The 20,327-nt window shown below is 35.1% G+C and overlaps 5 protein-coding genes and 1 non-coding gene across 7 annotated transcripts; 1 reads left to right on the top strand and 5 right to left on the bottom strand.

Annotated features, from left to right (window-relative positions):
- Window positions 1-1,415: 1,415 nt before the first annotated feature.
- On the bottom strand, window positions 1,416-3,020 carry LOC149405847 (Nucleotide-sugar transporter family protein). The gene has a single exon (XM_089630120.1). It carries the CDS (start codon window positions 2,914-2,916, stop codon window positions 1,819-1,821), a length of 1,098 nt encoding a protein of 365 aa, XP_089486246.1. The 5' UTR covers window positions 2,917-3,020; the 3' UTR covers window positions 1,416-1,818.
- A 1,640-nt stretch (window positions 3,021-4,660) lies between these two features.
- Window positions 4,661-5,799, bottom strand: LOC149405846 (growth-regulating factor 3-like). The gene is made up of 2 exons (XM_089607884.1): window positions 5,404-5,799; window positions 4,661-4,983 (listed from the first exon to the last, which is right to left on the bottom strand). Exons 1-2 carry the CDS (start codon window positions 5,609-5,611, stop codon window positions 4,766-4,768), a joined length of 426 nt encoding a protein of 141 aa, XP_089464010.1. The 5' UTR covers window positions 5,612-5,799; the 3' UTR covers window positions 4,661-4,765.
- Window positions 5,800-5,912: 113 nt separating this feature from the next.
- Window positions 5,913-5,986, bottom strand: TRNAV-AAC (transfer RNA valine (anticodon AAC)). Its single transcript has one exon. It is a non-coding gene; the product is annotated as a tRNA-Val (tRNA).
- Window positions 5,987-6,725: 739 nt separating this feature from the next.
- LOC149405844 (geraniol 8-hydroxylase-like) lies at window positions 6,726-10,436 on the bottom strand. Its single transcript, XM_089630108.1, has 3 exons — window positions 9,711-10,436; window positions 9,073-9,333; window positions 6,726-7,433 (listed from the first exon to the last, which is right to left on the bottom strand). The coding sequence occupies exons 1-3, from the start codon at window positions 10,374-10,376 to the stop codon at window positions 6,837-6,839; spliced, it is 1,524 nt and encodes a 507-aa protein (XP_089486234.1). The 5' UTR covers window positions 10,377-10,436; the 3' UTR covers window positions 6,726-6,836.
- A 3,918-nt stretch (window positions 10,437-14,354) lies between these two features.
- NUDX14 (nudix hydrolase homolog 14) lies at window positions 14,355-16,899 on the top strand. Its single transcript, XM_089630095.1, has 7 exons — window positions 14,355-14,696; window positions 14,790-14,895; window positions 14,990-15,067; window positions 15,516-15,608; window positions 15,688-15,780; window positions 15,876-15,974; window positions 16,635-16,899. The coding sequence occupies exons 1-7, from the start codon at window positions 14,482-14,484 to the stop codon at window positions 16,872-16,874; spliced, it is 924 nt and encodes a 307-aa protein (XP_089486221.1). The 5' UTR covers window positions 14,355-14,481; the 3' UTR covers window positions 16,875-16,899.
- Window positions 15,784-19,578, bottom strand: CCS (copper chaperone for SOD1). 2 transcript variants are annotated; one of them, XM_089630075.1, is made up of 7 exons: window positions 19,310-19,578; window positions 19,152-19,181; window positions 19,003-19,075; window positions 18,787-18,921; window positions 17,696-17,922; window positions 17,355-17,615; window positions 15,784-16,003 (listed from the first exon to the last, which is right to left on the bottom strand). In XM_089630075.1, the coding sequence occupies exons 1-7, from the start codon at window positions 19,529-19,531 to the stop codon at window positions 15,980-15,982; spliced, it is 972 nt and encodes a 323-aa protein (XP_089486201.1). In that variant the 5' UTR covers window positions 19,532-19,578; the 3' UTR covers window positions 15,784-15,979. The 2 variants fall into 2 exon arrangements, with proteins under 2 accessions (XP_089486201.1, XP_089486208.1); XM_089630082.1 differs by lacking the exon at window positions 15,784-16,003 and having other exon boundaries at window positions 17,088-17,615; window positions 19,310-19,577.
- Between the last annotated feature and the right edge of the window lie 749 nt (window positions 19,579-20,327).

Genomic DNA, 20,327 nt, shown 5'->3' with positions numbered 1-20,327 from the left:
TATATTTAATTATTTCGTTCACTGAGCGAGAACGCAAAACAACAAATGAGAGCTGCACAAATTTAACCCAAAAAGATTCTCAAGTAACAAGTCCTCTGTGCATGTGTATATATAATTATATATACACATGCACAGAGGACTTGTTACTTTATAAGAGAATCTACGTTAATTATATATATAATCTGGTACATATCTACCAACTAGAAAAAAAAAAAAAAAAAAAACCTAAGACTTTGCTAAATTTGAAGGACCTGAAAACAGTCAATTTCTATCAGTCAACAACATGAGATGAGATGAGACTGATAAATAAAGCTTTACTCTTTAGCAAACATAATATACTCAAAGCTAATTAGGCAACTGAAAATGTAGCTTGAACAACTACTACTAAAACAATTTGACCTAATTAGATATCTCATATCATCTTGGTGTCTTCTTTCTTCTGATGCTGACAGATTGATTTCCAAAGAGAGACAGACACAAGTTCAGGGACTGTTTTTTGTCTTAATAGTACAGAATTGGTTTTTAGTGACGAGTTTCAACTGATTTGAGACCACCATGCAAACGAACTATGTGCTCAGTTCTATCTATATTTGGCAAACTCATACAATGTCCTAAACAAACCTTGAATATAAAATTTTGTCTAATTCTAGTCTCAGAACCCAAGAACCTTTTTACCAACATTTCCTATGTGTTTGAAACACCAATTCACTTTAGGATGACTAAAGCTTATTTTCAAAGCTTCCACAAGAACAAGTTCTCTCTTAAAACACACTTAAGTCAAAGTTTAGAGCTTGTAACCGATACAGACATTCTTATTTTGCAGAGATATCGGTTGCTGAAAATAATATAACTAAAAAAAATATTATACTTACTCGTATTAGTGATTCTAGTCTTAAAAGAAAGAAAAAAACACCAAAAAATATTATTAGAAACGGCAATGCCAGAGAGAGTTACAGCGTATGACAACGAGAATGGCTACATTACTGATCTCTGTCTTAAAATAAGATTCAAATAAAAATATTGACTAGCTAATCAATAAATATAAAGTTTATAAAAATATAAAATTGAGATTCTTATGACGTCTGTAAATTGAAAAAATCAGCTACGTACCTCACAGATACTGTTATTGCTGATATTTTGTTCACGGAAAAGTGGATTTCAGCACAACTAAATTCCACAACTAAAAAAAAATCCTCTACCTAAACTTTCTAACAATCACCCAATTCAAATCATTGCAGAAAGAGCAATAAATGTTAACATTAAGAAATGATGAACACACACACATACAGTGCATAGAATTGCAAAGAAAGACTCAAGATTGCTTTGCAAATATACTTATTTTAGAGCCAATCAAATTCTGCAACGGAACCGCCATTCAATTTTTTTTCTTCCCCTCCTCAAGAAACAATACACTAGAGAGATTGAAATCTAAAAAATAATCATAGGTTTTGTATCTGGTTCAAGTTCAACTCCCAGTGTACATGTTCATCATCATCTTTATATAAAACTTATACATCAATGTTCTCTTATCTTTTTCCCTTGCTCAACCTATTGAATTTAAAATCTTGGAATATAAAAAAATAAAAATAACCAAAGAGCACATTCACTCTTTCCTTTTCCCCCTAAAACAACAAACTTTCCTATACATTTCTCAAAGCACCAATCTTTTCTTCTTCTTTTTTTTCTTTTTCTTTTTTTCTATTTCCCTTTCCTTGCATTCCGTATCATGCACCATAAAAAATGACAAATCGACTCAACAAAAATAAAGAATCAAGAAAAAGAAAAAGTACCGATATTCCCTCTCGAAATCATCGACTTTCATTTCTGTACAGCCTTGGACCTCTTCTTGGCCTCGCTGTAGAGAACGACCCCGAGCGTGGTGACCGCGAATCCCGCGATCCCCATCGCCGTCACCGGATTCCTGAATATCAGCACCGAGACACACGCCGCCACGGCGGCTTTCGCGTTCCCGAGCACCTGCAGAGTCAGCGCGCTCGTGTGCTTCGTCACCAAAAAGTTCGTCAAGTTCACCAAATACGCCACCGTGGCGTTCCCGGCGAGCAAGAACACCACGAACGGGTCGGCTCTCGCCTTCTCCAGAGCCACCGCCGCGACGTTCCCTTCGATGTAGAGCGTGAACGGAAGCAGAATCATCGCCGCCATCGGAGCCATGTAGAGAAGGAGGTTCATCGAGTGAAGCCTCTCGGCCTCCGAGGTTAATAGCAGTCCCTGGACCACCGATTTCAGAGCTCTCGCGGCGGTGGATCCGACGCAGACGAGGAATCCGAAGAGGTTGAACGACGGCTCGGAGTTGCTCGCCACGACGATCCCGAGCACCACCGGAACCAAAGCGGCGTATACCTCGGCGGATTCTTTCTTGCAGGTGATCGCGAACGCGAATACGGCGGTGAAGAACGGTCCGGTGGCTCCGACGGCCTGGTTGAACGAGATCGGGATGTACCGTAGCGAGGTGTTTCCGCAGACGACGGAGAAGCAGAAGATCGCGGAGAGAGCGAAGACTTTACCGAACTGCCTCCGCGAGAGGAGGCTCTGACGTGGCACGATCTCGAGGAACCTCACGGCGGCGAAGCTGTACGCCGAGCAGGCCATCATGTGGAGCATCGTGAGGAAGATCGGGTAACGGAAACCGTAGATGCTAAGGAGGTACTTGTTCAGCAAGAGGACTCCGATGTTCGAGAAGTACCACGAGGCGATTATCGCCGCCGTTAGAGTCGCCGGAGAGAGAAGCGTACCTGCGGAGGAGAAGAACGTTCCGTTCTGAGCCGTTCTGGCCTCTCCCGGAGGAGTCGCCGGAATGTCGATGAGCTGGTCGGAGTTCGAGTTCCCCGTTCCGGCGGCGGAGTCCAGACGCGGATTGCTCATCCGGCGAGTCGTCCATGACTGCGCTTCCACCATCGGAGGGGATTCGGAGCTTTCTCTCTCCTCGAAATTGGGGGTTTTTAGAGAGAGAGTGTGACTGAGAGAGCGCTATAGGAGTTGTGTGAGATCTGGATATGGAGGGAATTTGAGGGCGACGAAGCGGATCTAATCGGACGGTGGAGATTCAGATTTAATATGGATCGGCGAATCTGGGGCGTCAGATTTCAGATTAGGAGGAGGGTGTTTTCGGTATTTCGGCTGAAAAGTGGGATAGAAAGTGAAAATAAAGAGCACAGAGATTCCTAGCTAGGGAAGAGAGTCGTAATAGTGTGTCGGTATTAGCAAATTTATGTGGGACCCACTTTATTTTGTACGGCTCTGCTTCCGTTACTGACTAATGACTTTTTGTGCCCTTTAATTTTGTATTTTTTTTTTTTTTACTGTGAACTCACTGTGGTAAATCTAGTATAATCCACGTCTGACACACGTGCGAATATTTTGTACACGACTACGTACTCTGTAATTTGTACAAAATATAGAGTAAGATCAAAGTTTAATATTAATTGTTATTTTAATGATATTTTTCACGTGGGGGTGAGTATTGTATTTAAGTTTTGTATGTGAATCTATTACATAAATTTGGACTATATTATAAAATAAAAATAATGGATACATTTGCGAAAAAGATTGTGTATTTACTCGATCATGTGTTAAGAGGAACAAGGATTACGTTGTTGAGATCTAAATTAATTACTCCCATAAAGTATTGCTTTTCATTAATTACATGGATGGGTACTTTGATGGGAAGATATGGGCAAACATATGAACTTAAGTTTAAATTGTGATTTGTGTGGGTGTGAAAATAGAAAACGACACTTTTATTGATGCCAAAAGAATAACATTTAAGGGTAAAGGCTATAAACTAGATTATTTAGGTGTCATGCGTCTATCTAATATCAATTTTTTTTAAAGGACAGACTACCTTTTGTATTTCCCATAAAATAAAATCGTTTAATGTTAATCAAACGATTTAAATGATATATTAAATACTAACGAAATCTACAAAGATTATTTTTTTTTTTTGCTTAGATGTTGTAGATGTTAGAATATCTTATCATTTGTAGCGGATATATTTGTCATACGAATATCGTATCCCATTAGATCACACCGTGCCAATTTGGCAAAAATAAAATAAAATTATCTCCTTGTAATAATAATTGATTATACATGTGAGTCATGTGGTCCTCTTGAAACTTGTTATTATAGTTTCGTTTTATTTATTGTTAATATTTGGTTATACATGTTTTTTTGAGTTATACATGTGAGTCATGTGGTGAGTGAATCACTCGTCAACTTGTGAATTGATTTGTGATGTGGACATGAAAAGATAATGAGGCGTATATAAAAAAAATTGCAAACAACATTATAAAAGTTGAATAAAGTAAAAAAAAAAAAAACAGTCAACAAATTATTTTAAAAAAATTGTAAACATCAATAAACAAAATCAAGAAAGATGACTATTTTTTAGTTAAGAGAAAATTGGACAATAGAGATTAAATTAGAGGTAAATACTCACCAAAAAATAAAGAGTATTTTCACAAAGCATGACAACTAGTCGACCAAAATCTTATGAAAATTTTTAACCTCTCACAAAGAGGAGTCACACTTTCCACTAATTAATTATGCATATAGTAACTCTAAACAAAGTCTTCTGGAATATACATATACATATATATATATATACATATACATATATATATACATATACATATATATACATATATATAGTAACTCTAAACAAAGTCTTCTGGAATATACAAACAATCAAGACACATTTTCCATCGAAATAGTTTAGTCCAAATTATAGGGTCAAAAATGCTCATTCTCAAGACCCAACATTGTTGCTTGTGGTTGAAGTCACAACACCACCACTATTATGATTACCGTTAGTGGTTGAAGTAGTAGTGGGATTAGGGCAACAAATGAGTTTTTTTGACCGTTGACTTTCTCGGTGGAGGTGAGAGTGGCAATATTTGTAGTGTTTGAGAGCTTCTTTGCAACATCTCCACTTTTTTCCGTCTGTCCTTCTACACCTCAACGGCTCTTCCTAGTCTCTTTTCACTTCACTAATTCCACATAATCCTATGTCTATAAAATAAAAAAAAATAAAAAATCATCCCTATTGATAAAGTAGATTTTATAAAATATAACTAAGATCATGCCAAATTTGATTTTTTATTCTTGGGCACAAAGGACCCTTAAATTTTTACATTTTGTCCAAAAATTATGTGATTTTTTCACATATACCCTTTTAAATATTTTTTTTTACATAGACAACCATATTAAAATTAGATTTTTTTAAAAAAATAAGTTTGCCCCGCTAACTATTTGCCTCCGTCCCAAAGTCCAACAAATCATTATAGTTTTTCTTTTAATTTCGGAATGAAAATCAAATTTAGCGTAAGATTAGTCATATTTTCTGAAGATTATGTAAATAATAGACTATGGTTTAGAGTGACTTACTAGAAATAGTGGGAAAAAGGAAGGATCTTGAGAAGCTTTGGACAATGGGGACGAGTAGGTGACGTGGCACGGGAAGACCGGACGATATGTAATTGAAGATGAGAGCTTGAAGTTGAAGCTCTTCAAACTGAATAATTGTGAACCCACAAAATGGCTTTGACGACTTTCTCTTCTTCTTCTTGCCTCCTCTTCTATTCTCCTCCATCATAACTACGAATCTCTCTCTCTCTCTCTCTCTCTCTCTCTCTCTCTCTCTCTCTCTCTCTATTTGGATGATTAGCGTTCAGATAATGTGGGACTCGCTCATACTGGTCTTCTGTTTTGTGAAATTTTTCTTTTATTAATTCATACATATGAAACTTTGAGAGACCAAAAATATTACCACTAGCAAAAGATAAGAATATGGCTGTGAGACATATGGTCCATATTTATTGTTGGAATCAAATATACGACGAACTTGCTTAATACAATTCAAAATGAAATGCTTCAATTCAAAATGAATGCTTCGTTGGCTTCGCCCGGGTTCGAACCGGAGACCTTCAGTGTGTTAGACTGACGTGATAACCAACTACACCACGAAACCATGTTTACATAAATTTCTATAAAATAAGAATTGACATTTATTTTCATAAAACAAAGTACCCTAAAATGGCATATTTATGATAAACAGAATACAGTGGGTCCATTATATGTATGAATTTAGTTGGACAGTTATTGCATTCTTGCTTATCATTCGCATAAAACTCATATTATTGACTTGATCTAAAATAAAGTGGACTTAATAAATTTGTTTTAAATGAAGTTAGATATCCAAGAAGAAAATTATGTTTACCATTCTATACGTTATGGATATAAAATGTTAAGTAAATCCAATGAAAAAAATATAAATAATATAAAAAATTCTATATCACACACACATATATAATGGCCATGTTGATCAGGAATTTTTTAGTGAGAAATAAGAATTAAACAATCGAGGAAATAAACATGTATAAGTTTTGTCCAAAGCCATGTCCATAAACATGAAAGGGAGTGTTTTTGGATACCCGACGAGAAGTGTTGGGAGTATTAAAATTCCAACGAACAATCACACTTTCGATAGTTATATGATATTAGAAGTTTATCTCAAATTAGCTCGATCTAAACCAGTTATTTAAGTTTCTAATTATGATTCGGGGTTTCGATGTTCGGTTTCATAAACAAAAAATTTAAATATTTGTATGAAATTTTTTAAAATAGAATTAATCCGACGGTCATTTTATTCATAAACAAATTTTGTTAACGATCGAAAAAATATCACAAACCTCATAATTTATGCGTAATAAAAGAAAAGAAAATCGATTGTAGAATAAAGTACAATGACCACACTTTATAATAAAGAGAAAATTGACACACACAAAAAAGGCTACTATATATATAAAATGAACAAGCTATTAGGCAATAAAATTAGGAATAGCCCTTAAAGGCTTTGCCATCTCCAAAGTGATCCCAAACTTGTCTTCCATGTCAACATTACCATCATTGGGTGTCCACTCAAATTGATGAATAAGTGTCCCCAAAATCAAAGGTACAACTCTCATGGCCAATGGCAACCCGGGGCATATTCTTCTTCCGCCCCCGAATGGAAGCAACTCGAAACTATGTCCTTTCACGTCGATTTCCGACCCAATAAACCTCTCGGGCCTGAACTCTTCTGGGTCGGCCCAGAGGTCCGGGTCCCGCCCTATGGCCCACACGTTGACCAGAATCTGTGAGCCCTTAGGGACCGAGAAGCCCTCGATCTCCACGTCTGCCTCGGATTTTCGAGGCAGTAAGAGTGGGACCGCCGGGTGTAGCCGAAAAGTCTCTTTGACCACGGCTTGTAAGTAGGTCAATCGCGAGATGTCTGATTCTTCGATGGGGTTTTCTTTGCCTATGAGTTCGTGGAGTTCGGCTCGTGCCTTGGAGAGCACGTTAGGGTTTCGGAGTAGCTCGGCCATTGCCCATTGAACCGTTGTGGCCGTTGTGTCCGTGCCCGCCACAAATAGAACCTGGTTTGTTATTCAAAATATTATTATTTTATTGTATGGTGATAAACTATATCAGTAGTAATAATAATAATAATGATAAATAAATAAATGTGGTGATAATTGTACGTTAACTTTTATCTCTATGTAGTTGGAGCGGAGGATATATTTTTATTATAAAAAAAATGATTTAATCTAAAGAAATCGGCGTGAAAAATCTTTGGTAATAAATTGGAGAGCGATAGAGTATTAATAAATACTCTATACTCTATACTCTACTGTCTCTACATCACCAATCGAATAAAATACCACTTGCCCTAGAAGTTATTAAGGCAACAACCAATTATCATCAGTTTTAGAATATATATGTATATATATATAGAAATCGGCGTGAAAAATCTTTGGTAATAAATTGGAGAGCGATAGATAGAGTATTAAATACTCTATACTCTACTGTCTCTACATCACCAATCGAATAAAATATACCACTTGCCCTAGAAGTTATTAAGGCAACAACCAATTATCATCAGTTTTAGAATATATATATATATATATATATATATATATATATATATATATATATATATCAGTTTGATATAGACATATATAAATATTCTAAAACTGAATAATTATCATTTTAGTTTAATGTAAAATGATATACTAGCTAAAATAAATACATAGACGTTCTTTTAAGTATGTTTCACAACTAAGTAGTAAAAAAAATAAAAAAATTGTATGTTTCACAACTAAATAGATTGTTATTTCCTTGAATTAATATCGTTATTATGATACGCATGCCAATGTAAATTTCAAAGTCAAACCAATAATGAATTGATTTATATATATAAATATAATAAATAATAAATAAATAACACGAGAGCTTATCTACCACATCAAAATTAAGATGCAGTAGCTGTGATCTTAACTCTATGAAATTCTGCTTGTTTGTATAATACAAGCTGTATCATACAAACAAGTACTATTTCATTTTCAGTTTTCAACAAATATAGAAAAATACTAAGTTTTGCAAATATATTAACAATTAGGAATCTAGATTAGACTTCCATAAATCTCGACTAAATTTAATTTTAAATTCAGTCAACTATAAATAAATTAACTATTATTCAACTTTAAAATTCCAGCATTCTTGACTTTAGTTTATTACTTAAAGATATGTATTTGAATGAAGTTAAAATTTACCTAAATTTTACGATTAGTTTAATTGATTTTTTTATCAAATTAAATTAACTGATTTAAATTCAGAAAAAAAAACTTTAAAAAAATAGGGTCCATTAGATATATATATAGCCAACTTAAATGTTTATTTTTGTAAAATAGTCAACGTTTCGCATATCTTTAATAAATAATCATTGCATTTTATTTATGCTTATTTACAAACTTATATTTACAAAAATACTCATAAATACTCGAAAAAATTGAACTTATTTATCAATATTTTTGTAAAAATACACTTGTGCAGTGATTATTTACTTAAAATTTACGAAACGTTGGCTATTTTTCTAAACTCAAACGTTTAAATTGACTATTTTGCTAAATTCAAACGTTTAAGTTGACTACTTTGTTAATTTTTTGAAGAAAAAAAAATATTACGCTAATTTAAATATGAACTAAATCTTAAAGATTGAGAATTAGTAGTTAGTACCAATAAGAGATGAACTATCTGATGAGCATTGATCTCTTTTGTAGTTTCAGCGATATGAAGAAGCGTGTCCAACACATCACCGCCACAATCACGTGCTTTTGTCGTTTTCCTCTCGTCGACGATCCCGCCCAGAAGCCCCAAGACCCGCCCGAACAGAACCCGCATCCGCCTCCGAACTCCAATCGGGTCGACCGGTTTCAGAAACGGAAAATAATCCGCCACGTTCGGCTTCCCAGCCTCCTTCATTATATTCCACGTCACCTAATGATTTAGAAGCTTCTTTGGTCATTTTGTTAAAAAAATATTGTAAAATAAATTTCAACACCTGAACAACTTAAAGCAATATTACAAACTAAAATAACTTGTTTTAAATTTTAAAATTAAAATTTAAATAAAATAGTGTTCTAAAAATATTAAATTGTTTAATTTTTTTTCTCGTGTTTTTAAGGTCAAAATATAAGTTTTGTTATTTTATTTTATAAATTACCAAATATTTTAGTTAGTAAACATGTTCTAAGTAGTTTAAGGCTGAATTTTTTTTTTTCGGAAAGCACCAAAAGAACTAAAATCAAATAATAACAAATACTCGGGGACTATATACAAAAAAATAATAATAATAAAAATAAAATCCACGTTACCTCCTTAAACTCCGTCGCGAGCTCCGACTCCGGATCGGCGAGGTCCGTCGAGAACACGGTGTTCGAGAGCATGTTCAGCGACGCCGAGAACGCCTCGGCTCCAACGTCGGCCGACGCGCTCTCCACGCGCTGGAGGCGCGTGGAGAGCTCCCGGAGCTTTTTCCGGCGGAGCTCGGCGGTGGAGTCCATGGCTTTGTTGGAGAAGAGCTCGGTGTTGCAGATCTTCCTCATGGTTCGCCAGAGCGGCGACGGCGAGATCCAGGGAAGTCCGACGAGCTCGTGGCCGTGGACGAAGATCGCGTCGGGGATTGTGCGGCTCGAGAGGACCGAGTCGTGGGTTTGGAGGACCTGTTTGGCGGTTTTGGCCGACGAGACGACGATCGTCGTGATTTGACCGAGCTTCAGGCTTATGATCGGACCGTGGAGCTTGGCGAGCGAGGCTAGGGATTTGTGTGGCTTTTCGCCGAGCTGGTGGAGGTTTCCGATGATCGGAAGCCGTTTCGGTCCCGGCGGGAGATTCGTTGATCTCGCCGGCGACGATAAGAGGTAGCGATAGACGGCGTAGGCTAGAATGAGAGCTAGAGCTAAGCTCAGTACAAACTCCATTCTCTCTCTCTCTCTCTCTCTCTCTCTCTCTCTCACACATGCACGACTAACATATTTCATTTAAATAGTATCGTGGATTTTTTAAAAAAAAGTATATCATGGAGAAATAATAGAGATCATCTAACCACTATGTAATGAGTAATATTATATGGAGAAACCAAATAGCTCACATTTAAAAATCAAATTTTTATATTGAACACTTGAAAAATTATATTTTTACGTGGTAAAAATGTCCTAAATATCCTTCTTAAAACACTTTAAATGATTAAAAAGAGGAAGAAAATAACTTTGAATTCACTAGAAAAATGAAGGCAATAGACGACATAGACTAGAATGAGAGCTAGACACGACTAACTTATTCCATTTAAATAATATCGTGGATTTAAAAGAAAATTTTATATCGGAGACCTGATATAGATTATCTATATCATGAGTAATATTCTATTATTAGATATATGTTCAATTTGTCTATCACAATTTACGATCGAATGAGATTTAATGCGGGGTGTGGGGTGAATCCATATATATATATATATATATATATATATATATATATATATATATATATATATATATATATATAAGGTTTCTTACACCTCAATTTTATTAAAGTTTTACCGTCATGAATATTTAAATTTGCAATTGGTTGATGTATACACGCAAATAAGTACAAGTTGCAAGCGCGCAAAAAAACTTTAGCCATTGCAACGTCTTTATCGGTTAGTACCATTATTATCCGAATTATTGACATATGATACGATCCCCTCGAAACAATCTGGGGACAAACACTTGATCAACATTATTGTTGAGTTCCACCTAATTCTATTGTCGAGAAGGAAAATCCTCTCATCTAGGTCATTGAGTATGTAACACGTTTTCAGCTCGTCTACCCTAGTGTTTGAAATATTGATCCAACTAATAATGACGTCCCTAATTTTGATAATAGACAAATCGGAGGTTTCGGATATTTGGCTTTGACTACGTTAATGTTATGGTTTGTAAATATTTGGCGTAGAAGATTGTGATCCGCACTAGATATATCTCTTAAATATCTAATTATGTCATCGTTACTCATTGCATTCTCAAAGGTTATGAAAATGATTATTTCACGTATATGTCACTCTTCTACTACTCCTTGAAAGATTGTTAAGATACTGTCGATTGTGTGGCTTTCGGCCTCTGTTATCTTAAAGATTATGATTAAGGAGAGAGATCTTGAGTCTGAATTTGACACGTGGATGAGAGAGGAAGAAGCCCTTTATATAAATCCAAAAGCCCATATTTTTATATTATAAAAAAAACAATAAAAATCGTAAAATTTTACCGGTGCAATCTCGGAAGCATGCGCTTTTGAGTTGTACATGTCAGTTCCGATCTTTTTACTACACCAAGTACCGGTTCGAAAAACGACTAGAAACTAAAATTTTAATGGGTTTGTTTTGGAAGGTCAGAAATAAAATTCATAGCTCTTTATAATTCCGACGACCAACTTTAGTCATATAATTCAAGTACTCGATAAATTTAGGTACAAACAAATTTAATGTCTTTTGAGTCATAATATTTCATTTTTTCTTGTTCTTTTATTTACACTTGTCATTTCGTTAATACGTGTAATTTTGTTTTGTTTAACGAGGATAAAAAAATAAAGTATTTAGATGGAAATAGTTGATTCATACGTTTTGTAGTTATAGGTGTTTACTCATCTCAGTTCACCAAAACAATTCGCTCCAGCGAGCTCAACTCAGCGAGCTTCGCTCCAGCGAGCTCAACTCCTCAGCTCGCTCCAGCGAGCTCCACTCCTCAGCTCGCTCCAGCGAGCTGCGACTTGTAGTTCTTTGGTCATTCTTTTATTTCCTTTCAGCTGCTTTGCCACGTGTCATGTTGACCTTGGACAATGAGCGATGATTGTTTTATTTGTCTATTTATACCTGTTTGTCAGAACATTCTTAATCAATGAAATTCATTCTATTCTGATTTGATTGGATAGATTTCTTCAGCTCTTTCTTTCGTCTCTATTAAATACTCAGAATCAATATGGTATCAGAGCAACTCCGCTTTCTCCGAGTATCTTGATTATCAATTGCTCTCCTTCGTTTCTCTGATTGAGAATCACCGCTTCGATGTCGACGGAACAATCAGACACGACGGAGTTTCGCGCTCCTGGAAATCCGAGACCTAGGTCAACAATGGAAAATCCGTTCTCGCCATATTACCTTCACCATTCTGATTCCTCTTTTGGAAGTCTTGTCCTTCTTTATTTGACTGTTCTCCCATTTTAGAGTATTAATTTGTATATATAGATCGAACAGTTGAGTCGCACTCTTCTTTATTTTAGTCTAATAAATGTTTTGGACGCTATACCTAAGCTTTCATTTTCACATGGATAGAAGATCCCCAAAGATTTGAGTTATTTAAAACTATTGTATAAATTGTAAAAATAATACCACAACAAGTTCACATCTGCAATTATTAATCCAAGCATTATCGTTACGATATATTATAGCACACTATCTGATTTTAGTATACATTATACAGGATTTCGCTTTATTTATTTTACTCGACAAAATCAGAAAAAAATATTATCACAGATCATACTTTTTTTATCATATAATATATGATAAAAAAAAAACTATTCGTTACCAAAACCCATTGATACTAAAAAAATATAAAAAATATCATTTGTTTTCATCGATTTAGGCTCACTCGTTAGTTATGGACGTATGGGTCGTATTAAATTATGTGCAGAGCTTTCAGAATTGACGCCGATTATTGTCTCTCGAAAATAGTAGTTATATAGTGTATCACTGTGTCTAGAACTAGAACCAGTATTAATTGAATATACGGGTCTTCAACAATATAATCGCTTCTGTTTTGCCATGCAACGACGTATGTAGTTGCATATTTTTTGTTAATTGGATGTCTATTGCAGTCTTATGCGTACGGATTTATATGAGTTCACAAACATATTATTTTATATATATATATATATATATATATATATATATATATATTTTGTATTTGGCTGTCATTTCTTAGTACCTATTCGAAGTAGAAAAAATAAAAGGTTGGAATGGTGATTTTTTCTTTGTATTTAAGGGTGTTTTAGCTAAATAGTCAATTGAATTTTATTGATTTATAAAATAATCAAAGTTTGTCTTGTTTAAATAAAAGTTTTCAATAATTTTTTTTTTATCATGTGATTAACTTTTGTAAATTTTTTTTTTGGTTTTGTTTTGTGTGCGACTAATTTTGCTGAAAAACATGAAACTTTGGCTAGATTTTGTATATTTTTTTTTCCTCAAATGATATGATATCTTATCTGAATGGGGTAGATTTTGTATATTTTTTTCCTCAAATGATATGATATCTTATCTGAATGGGGTGTCAGTATGATATTTTTCTTCTTGAAATGATATATATATATATATATATATATATATATATATATATATATATATATTTAAACAATCTTGAAATGATATGATATATTTATGTGACGAGAAAAATCATTTCAATTATGTGGACGAACCTTATAATTTTGTCGAAATACAAATTTGGACGAACCTTTGTATTGGCATCGTTTGGCATAGATTTGTTTAAAAAAAAACGCTTTTAGATTCAGTTTTTGGAAAAAATTGTTTTTTTTTAAAACTGACAGGTGTTTGGTAAACTGTTTATAAAACAGTTGTTGCTGGTAACAAAAACTGATTTTGCGTTTGGTAAAATAAATATATTATAGTAAAAAGACTAAAATAGACATAAAATAAATATTTAACAGTGCTATGGATAATCACGTGGGGATATTAAAGTAATTTTATATCAAATACAAAAACGTTTTTTCTAAAAACTAAGATTCGTAGCTTTTGTGACTCATGTACAATTTTTAAAATCGTTTTTGAAATTTTTTCTAAAAACTGTTTTACCAAACAGTAAGATTGCAGTTTGGTTTTTGCTAACAGCAACAACAGCCTTAAAAAAGCTGTGCCAAACACGCCCATTATAATTTTATATTTGGACGAACCTTATATTATAATTTTGTAATATATACAAAAATAAATAAATTCTCAATGCTATATTATGAAAATCATAATGTGAAATTCATTTGTTGTGCGTTTTTGCTACTTTCGCAATAAGCCGCCACGTGTCATCTTCAAGCCAGAGGACGATGATGAGTCAGCTTCTTCTTCATCTTCGAGCTCCGATTCGTCTGCAAAGCCGATTCAATTCTCTTTCCTCCAAAACCAGACCTCTCTCTCTCCGCCTCAACATGTCCTCCTCCGACGACTCGCTAACCCTAACTCACTCCGTTTCTCTCCCGACTCAACTCGCCCGCCCCGTCCAGATCCTCGCCTCACCCGGCGTCTCCGCCGCCCAATTCCGGCGAGACATTCGCTCCTTTTTTTTTTTCTTTCTCCCCCGTCGTTCTCTCACGCCCTAGTGGGATTGACGAAGAGCTTTAAATTTGAATTTCAGGATTGCTATAGAATCGTCTCTGTTCAAGCAATGGCTGAAGAACCTCCAGAGCGAGACCGGCATTTTGGCTCGCGGTGAGTTTTGCCTCGAACAAGTCGTCATTCAGGTAGAATCGGCAACTAAAACGACCGAGTTAGGGTTTCAGAGAGTTCATTATAAACCGATAACCAATTTCAAATTAATTAAGCTCACATTTCCAGGGAGTGGATATGTTTGGAAATCGCATAGGGTTTCTGAAATTCAAAGCTGACATTTCCGATAAAGCAACCGGGAAGAAGGTACATTGCTTCATAATTTTATTATCGGAGCTCTCTTAGCTCTAATTAACTAGTCTTGTATAAAAATCTGATCTTTTTTGTGTCTAATCTTATGTTATTAGGGTTTAAGAAATGTACCGTTTGGACTAAATCTTATTCATATCGAACACAGCTTAAAAACCATGAACACTTCATTAAGATTGAAGAGAGAATAATCTTGATCATGTATTCATGTTAACTACAAGTAGAATTCAGGTATCAATTAATTGAATTCCAAAGAGATCCGAGATTGAAATCGGACTTGGTTTAAAGAAGAAATCTGATATTTTGAACTCATCTTGCTCTACTGAACTAGTCTCATACGTAAAAATCTGAATTTTTGTGTGTATGTGTGTGTGTGTCTAATCTTAGGTTAGGGCTTAAATAAATGTCCTGATTTCGGTTTCGATTTCGACTGAATCTTGTTCAGATTCCAGGCTTGGTGTTCGCCCGAGGACCTGCGGTGGCCGTTCTGATTCTTCTGGACTCGGGGGACGAGACTTACGCCGTTCTCACCGAACAGGTTTTCGGTTCATTTCTCTTTAAAAGCGACAATTTCTTAAACCCGTGTCTAAAATTTGTGTACGAAAATTCGAATCAAGGTCAGAGTCCCGGTCGGTCGACTCATCTTGGAGTTGCCGGCCGGAATGTTGGACGATGACAAGGGCGATTTCGTCGGCACCGCGGTTCGAGAGGTCTTGTCTTTTTTTTTTTTTTTTTTTTTTCGTGATCTAAGTGTTAATCGAACAAATTGAGCCGAGATCGATATTTATACTATCGGGAATGGCAGGTTGAAGAGGAGGTTGGTATAAGCTTAAATGTAGAAGACATGGTAGATCTCACGGCCTTCTTGGACCCGTCCACTGGTTGTCGGGCTTTTCCTTCTCCGGTAAGTCATAATCTTTTGCTAATGTGTGCCTTAATAGAAAATTTTAAGAAAGCAGAATCAGAATTGTGAGAGAGTATAAGCTTGCATTCTTAAGAGTGATAGGTCATGTAGTGAGTTAAGTTGTCTTTTTAGTTTTTACAATTAGTATATTTTGCACCGGTATTAATTCCATTTTTCCCCGGTTTAAAGTCACGTCCATTCGTGAGAACGCGTGTGAAAGAAAATACACAAATTAAAAAAATTAAATCTCTTTTAAAAATGAATTCAAACGCAGTGTTTTTTTTTTTTTTTTTTACTAACCATAGTTAATATTTTTTTTTACCATCTATCATAAATAGGTCTTCATATCAAAAGCAAAAATAATGGTCTTTACGCATTGATACCAAATTTTATTGAAAATAACAGTCTAAATAACGAATTATGCAATATTTTAGATTCTAACTTTGATTTAACTTACAGAAACTCCGGACAGTAACTAAAGCAGGCATTGTTAATTGGACTAAAGTTTGGTGTCTAAAATTAAACTACTATTCCTAAATTTCCATTACAATTAATGAGAAAACCCTAATTCTTTTAGAAAGATCAAAACCTAATATAGACAAGTTATTAAACCCGATGACAGATTTGAATATTCTTTCGAATGTCCCGTTTGATTCCCAGGGAGGGTGTGACGAAGAGCTAAGCCTGTTTCTGTACCGAGGACAAGTCGAGAAGGAGATCATAACACAGCTTCAAGGAAAAGAAACGGGTCTTCGAGACCACGGAGAGCTCATCAAGGTCCGCGTGGTATCTTACGACCAACTCTGGCGAATCACAACCGACGCGAAGGTTCTAATGGCCATCGCTCTCTACGAAATGGCCAAAAAGCACGGCCTTTTGCCTCGTCACAAACAAGCCTAAGCTTGTTCGGAAAAACCTAGCTCTCTTGCTAGGTTATTCTATATATTTTCTAATCGAAAATAATGTATAATTCTTTTTTTTTTTAATGTTTGTTTTTCAACATTACTTGGTAACCACATGGATGAAAAGGTAATACGAAAAAAAACCCTTATCTCTCGTAGCTTTCAGATTATCGCATTTTAAGGTAATCCTATGGATGAAAAGGTAATATGAAAAAAAACCCTTATCTCGTAACTTACAGATTATCGCATTTTAAGGTAATCCGAGTAACGAAAATGTTATATGAAAAGCATACTTAAGGTAATCCATCAAATGGATGAAAAGATAATATGAAAAACCCTTATTTCCTCACTTTCATATATTTCTCATTTTAAGGTAATCTGATGGATGAAAAACCCTTTATTTCGTAACATCTTCGCTAACCGAAAAAAAAAATAAAAAAGCACATAACTTTGTAGGGTGTGTTGTTCAAAGTCAAACCTTGCTGGTCACAAAGTCATTGTTTGTGGCTTCCCAAATGGTGGTTCCATCACAAGCACAGAGCTTTTTGTAGTTCTCGCCGACGCCGGCGCTTCTGGCGATCACCGCCGCCACGAGACCCGAGTCCGATCTATCTTCTGTACCGTACACCACTATCGACCGTCCTATCAGATCGCCCACTCTCAGCCCCTCTTTCGCGCCGACGAAAAAGGCTTCACCTTTCTCGTCGGCCTCTAATGTTCTCAGGTCACCCACTTGTCGCTGTCAAAAGAAACGAAAAAAGTCAACTCCAAGAACAAAGTCAACGGAAAATGATTCGTTTGATTTTTCGTAAAGCCAACCTTATTGGCAGGTAGTTTGGTAGTATTCGGGTCGTAGACTTTTCCGGTGCTTTTTGGGCCTTTGGTCAGGTCGCCGAACTCGTTGATAGACCAGCCGTGTTTCCCGGGAGACAATCCGGTGAAGTTGGCTTCGATCCGAGCCAATTCCATGTTCACTTGAGCCAATCGAACCACCCCAAAAATCTCCGGGCCTTTAAACTCTGCTACGGCAGCGGATACCAAGAAATCTGACCCACACGGTGAGAACGATTGCGTGTTAGTTACGGCGAGGACTCGATACTTATGATGTCATAGTCATAGGAGAACCGGGGATGATTTAGAACGGAAGATATATATATTTAATCGATAATAAACTCACATGATTACAACAAACCATCCTTACAATTCGAGAACTAAAACATGACTGAACAAGTGAAAAATTACTAGTTTACCTTTCCCAAGAGCCTAAATCGTTGTAGGTAAAACACGCTTCTGAGAATTTCATCCATCAACTCAAGATCGTATCTTCTCTTTTAACATTTTCCTATTAGAAAATATATAAAGAGTTTTTCCTACAACACGAGTTAACTAAGCCAAGGACTCAATACTTATGGATAATCAGACTATATGATACTTTTATTGATAATAAAAGAGATTATTATAACAAATCGTCATACAGTTCGAGACTAAACGCATTCCATCACTCAATTTTCTCATGAATCTGAACGACTTATTTACACTACGTGAAATCACTAGCTTAACCTTTTTTCAAGAGTCTTAACGCACAGCTTCTGATTAAAGCTAACACTGATATCATTTAACCTGAAATTTTCGGCCTATTTTGCGTCCATCAGTTAATGAAATGTTCATCCATCCATTAAAGATTGAATCTCTCTCTCTCTCTCTCTCTCTCTCTCTCTCTCTCTCTCTCTCTCTCTCTCTCTCTCTTAACACATAGGAATTTTTCCTAGTCGCATTTCGAATCTAAAGTAGCAAACAAAGCCTAAAAACCATGTCCACGAGAGCATAATCTTGATAATGGTTTCATGTTAGAACTCCGAACTCAGTCAAATAAATTCAATCGGATGAGAAAGAAAGCTAAAAGGACCAACCTTGAGGATTACCCTGACCAATCAGCCTCGCTTTTTTACCCGTCTCTTCCAAAGCTTCGGTCATCTTCTTCACCGGCGTTGACCCCACAACTCTCACCACCTCATTCCTCAAATCCACTTCAACGCTTTTAACACCTTTGAAAGAAATTTGAAATCAATTAATTTTTATTTATTATAGTTGAAATTTATTATCAATTCTACAAGACAAAAACCTACCATCAACAGTTTGCAACTTAGTCTTGACAGAGTTTACACAACTCTCACACTTCATATCCACCATGTACTCTGTCTGTCACTCACCAACAATTTATTTAATCACACAAAAAAAAAAATATTTGATCAAACTTGAATTAAGTAAGACTCACCAGAAGCTCAGGCAAGAAAGAATCTTCGCTCTGCCCATCAAACAAAAATTGAAGCAACATCAAACTTCAGAACTCAGATTATAGCACAAACCAATAGAACCATGCAAAAAGATTAGATCTTTTACAATCATAGGAAATAAAAATTGAGTCTTGTTTACCTTGGAGGGTTCTGATAGTGGAGAAGCCATTTTCAGAGATGAGTTTGACTTTGGGATTGGAGTGATTGGGGTGAGAGAGAGAAAGGAAAGGTTTTGGGTTCTTGAGAATTTGAATGACGAAGAAGAAGAAGAAGAATGAGAAGAGAGAGCAAAAGCTAAAGAAGGTAAAGCAAAGGATGCTATAATGGCGGTTGATGAAGCCACTGACCTGAAAAATGCCATTTCTCCATTTTATTCTTGAATCTTCGGATTTTTTCTATTAGACATTTAAAACATTTTCGTGCACAAATTTTTTTATTATTTTTTAATTTTTATATTTATTTAAGGTATTCCTTCCGTATACAGTATACACATATGCGGTCAAGCTCTTTCGCTTATGGTAGGTTTGGAATGTCAACCGTCAAATTTGATGAAAATAAAAGCCAGATGATCAATTGCTCTAAAATCTTAATTGATGGTCTGCATGACTAGTCAAAATATTATGGAAAAGTGATAGGGATAATGTTTCTAAAATGTAATAAATATAGTGAGTGTTTTAATTTTTTTGATGGTGTGTTTTAATTTTTTTTAAAGTGGAGTATTTTTTTTTAACTAAAAAACAATATTTACTTATTTATAAATGATGCTGTAAATAGTAAGGACTAAACAAAATTAAATATAACTCAAAACAAGTGAATAAATTATATAAAAAAATCATAAACATAAAAAAAATAACTATTCACAACTTGAAAATTATTACTTTTTAGTCAAAATATTAATCACGTTATTTTTGCAATTAGTTTAAAAGAAACACTATCACAAATAATTTTCATAAATATATAATCACGTTTTCATAAACAACACACATTGGTTATTCTCAATCAGATTAATCAGACAATCAAGAAAAGAAGAGATGAGATCATTGATAAGCAGGTCCGGCTAACCCAAATATATCATCGTCTAGTCCACATTTGCTTATTTTTATATATGGCTTAATTTCAAAAAATTTCTAGAATCTTAACAATTTGCTAGACATAGA

The sequence above is a fragment of the Urtica dioica genome, chromosome 2 (assembly GCF_054948205.1).
Source record: "Urtica dioica subsp. dioica isolate 48M chromosome 2, U.dioica_male_clone48M_v1_H2, whole genome shotgun sequence".
NCBI lineage: Eukaryota > Viridiplantae > Streptophyta > Magnoliopsida > Rosales > Urticaceae > Urtica > Urtica dioica.
Note: the sequence above shows the minus strand (reverse complement) of the source record. Positions and strands in the feature narration are given on the sequence as shown.

Excerpts from the sequence above, each read along its gene's own strand:
- CCS (XM_089630075.1), bottom strand. The coding sequence starts at position 19,531 with ATGGCATTTTTCAGGTCAGTGGCTTCATCAACCGCCATTATAGCATCC. Across the intron at positions 17,616-17,695 it reads CCAAACTACCTGCCAATAAG|CGACAAGTGGGTGACCTGAG; the intron begins GTTGGCTTTACG and ends TTCTTTTGACAG. Across the intron at positions 16,004-17,354 it reads ATGACTTTGTGACCAGCAAG|GCACACATTAGCAAAAGATT; the intron begins GTTTGACTTTGA and ends TTTTCTATTAAG.
- LOC149405846 (XM_089607884.1), bottom strand. The coding sequence starts at position 5,611 with ATGATGGAGGAGAATAGAAGAGGAGGCAAGAAGAAGAAGAGAAAGTCG. Across the intron at positions 4,984-5,403 it reads CCTTTTTCCCACTATTTCTA|AGCCGTTGAGGTGTAGAAGG; the intron begins GTAAGTCACTCT and ends GAGACTAGGAAG.
- LOC149405844 (XM_089630108.1), bottom strand. The coding sequence starts at position 10,376 with ATGAAATATGTTAGTCGTGCATGTGTGAGAGAGAGAGAGAGAGAGAGA. Across the intron at positions 9,334-9,710 it reads TCGCGACGGAGTTTAAGGAG|GTGACGTGGAATATAATGAA; the intron begins GTAACGTGGATT and ends CTAAATCATTAG. Across the intron at positions 7,434-9,072 it reads AGATAGTTCATCTCTTATTG|GTTCTATTTGTGGCGGGCAC; the intron begins GTACTAACTACT and ends ATAACAAACCAG.
- NUDX14 (XM_089630095.1), top strand. The coding sequence starts at position 14,482 with ATGATGAGTCAGCTTCTTCTTCATCTTCGAGCTCCGATTCGTCTGCAA. Across the intron at positions 15,068-15,515 it reads ATAAAGCAACCGGGAAGAAG|ATTCCAGGCTTGGTGTTCGC; the intron begins GTACATTGCTTC and ends AATCTTGTTCAG. Across the intron at positions 15,781-15,875 it reads TCGGCACCGCGGTTCGAGAG|GTTGAAGAGGAGGTTGGTAT; the intron begins GTCTTGTCTTTT and ends CGGGAATGGCAG.
- LOC149405847 (XM_089630120.1), bottom strand. The coding sequence starts at position 2,916 with ATGGTGGAAGCGCAGTCATGGACGACTCGCCGGATGAGCAATCCGCGT.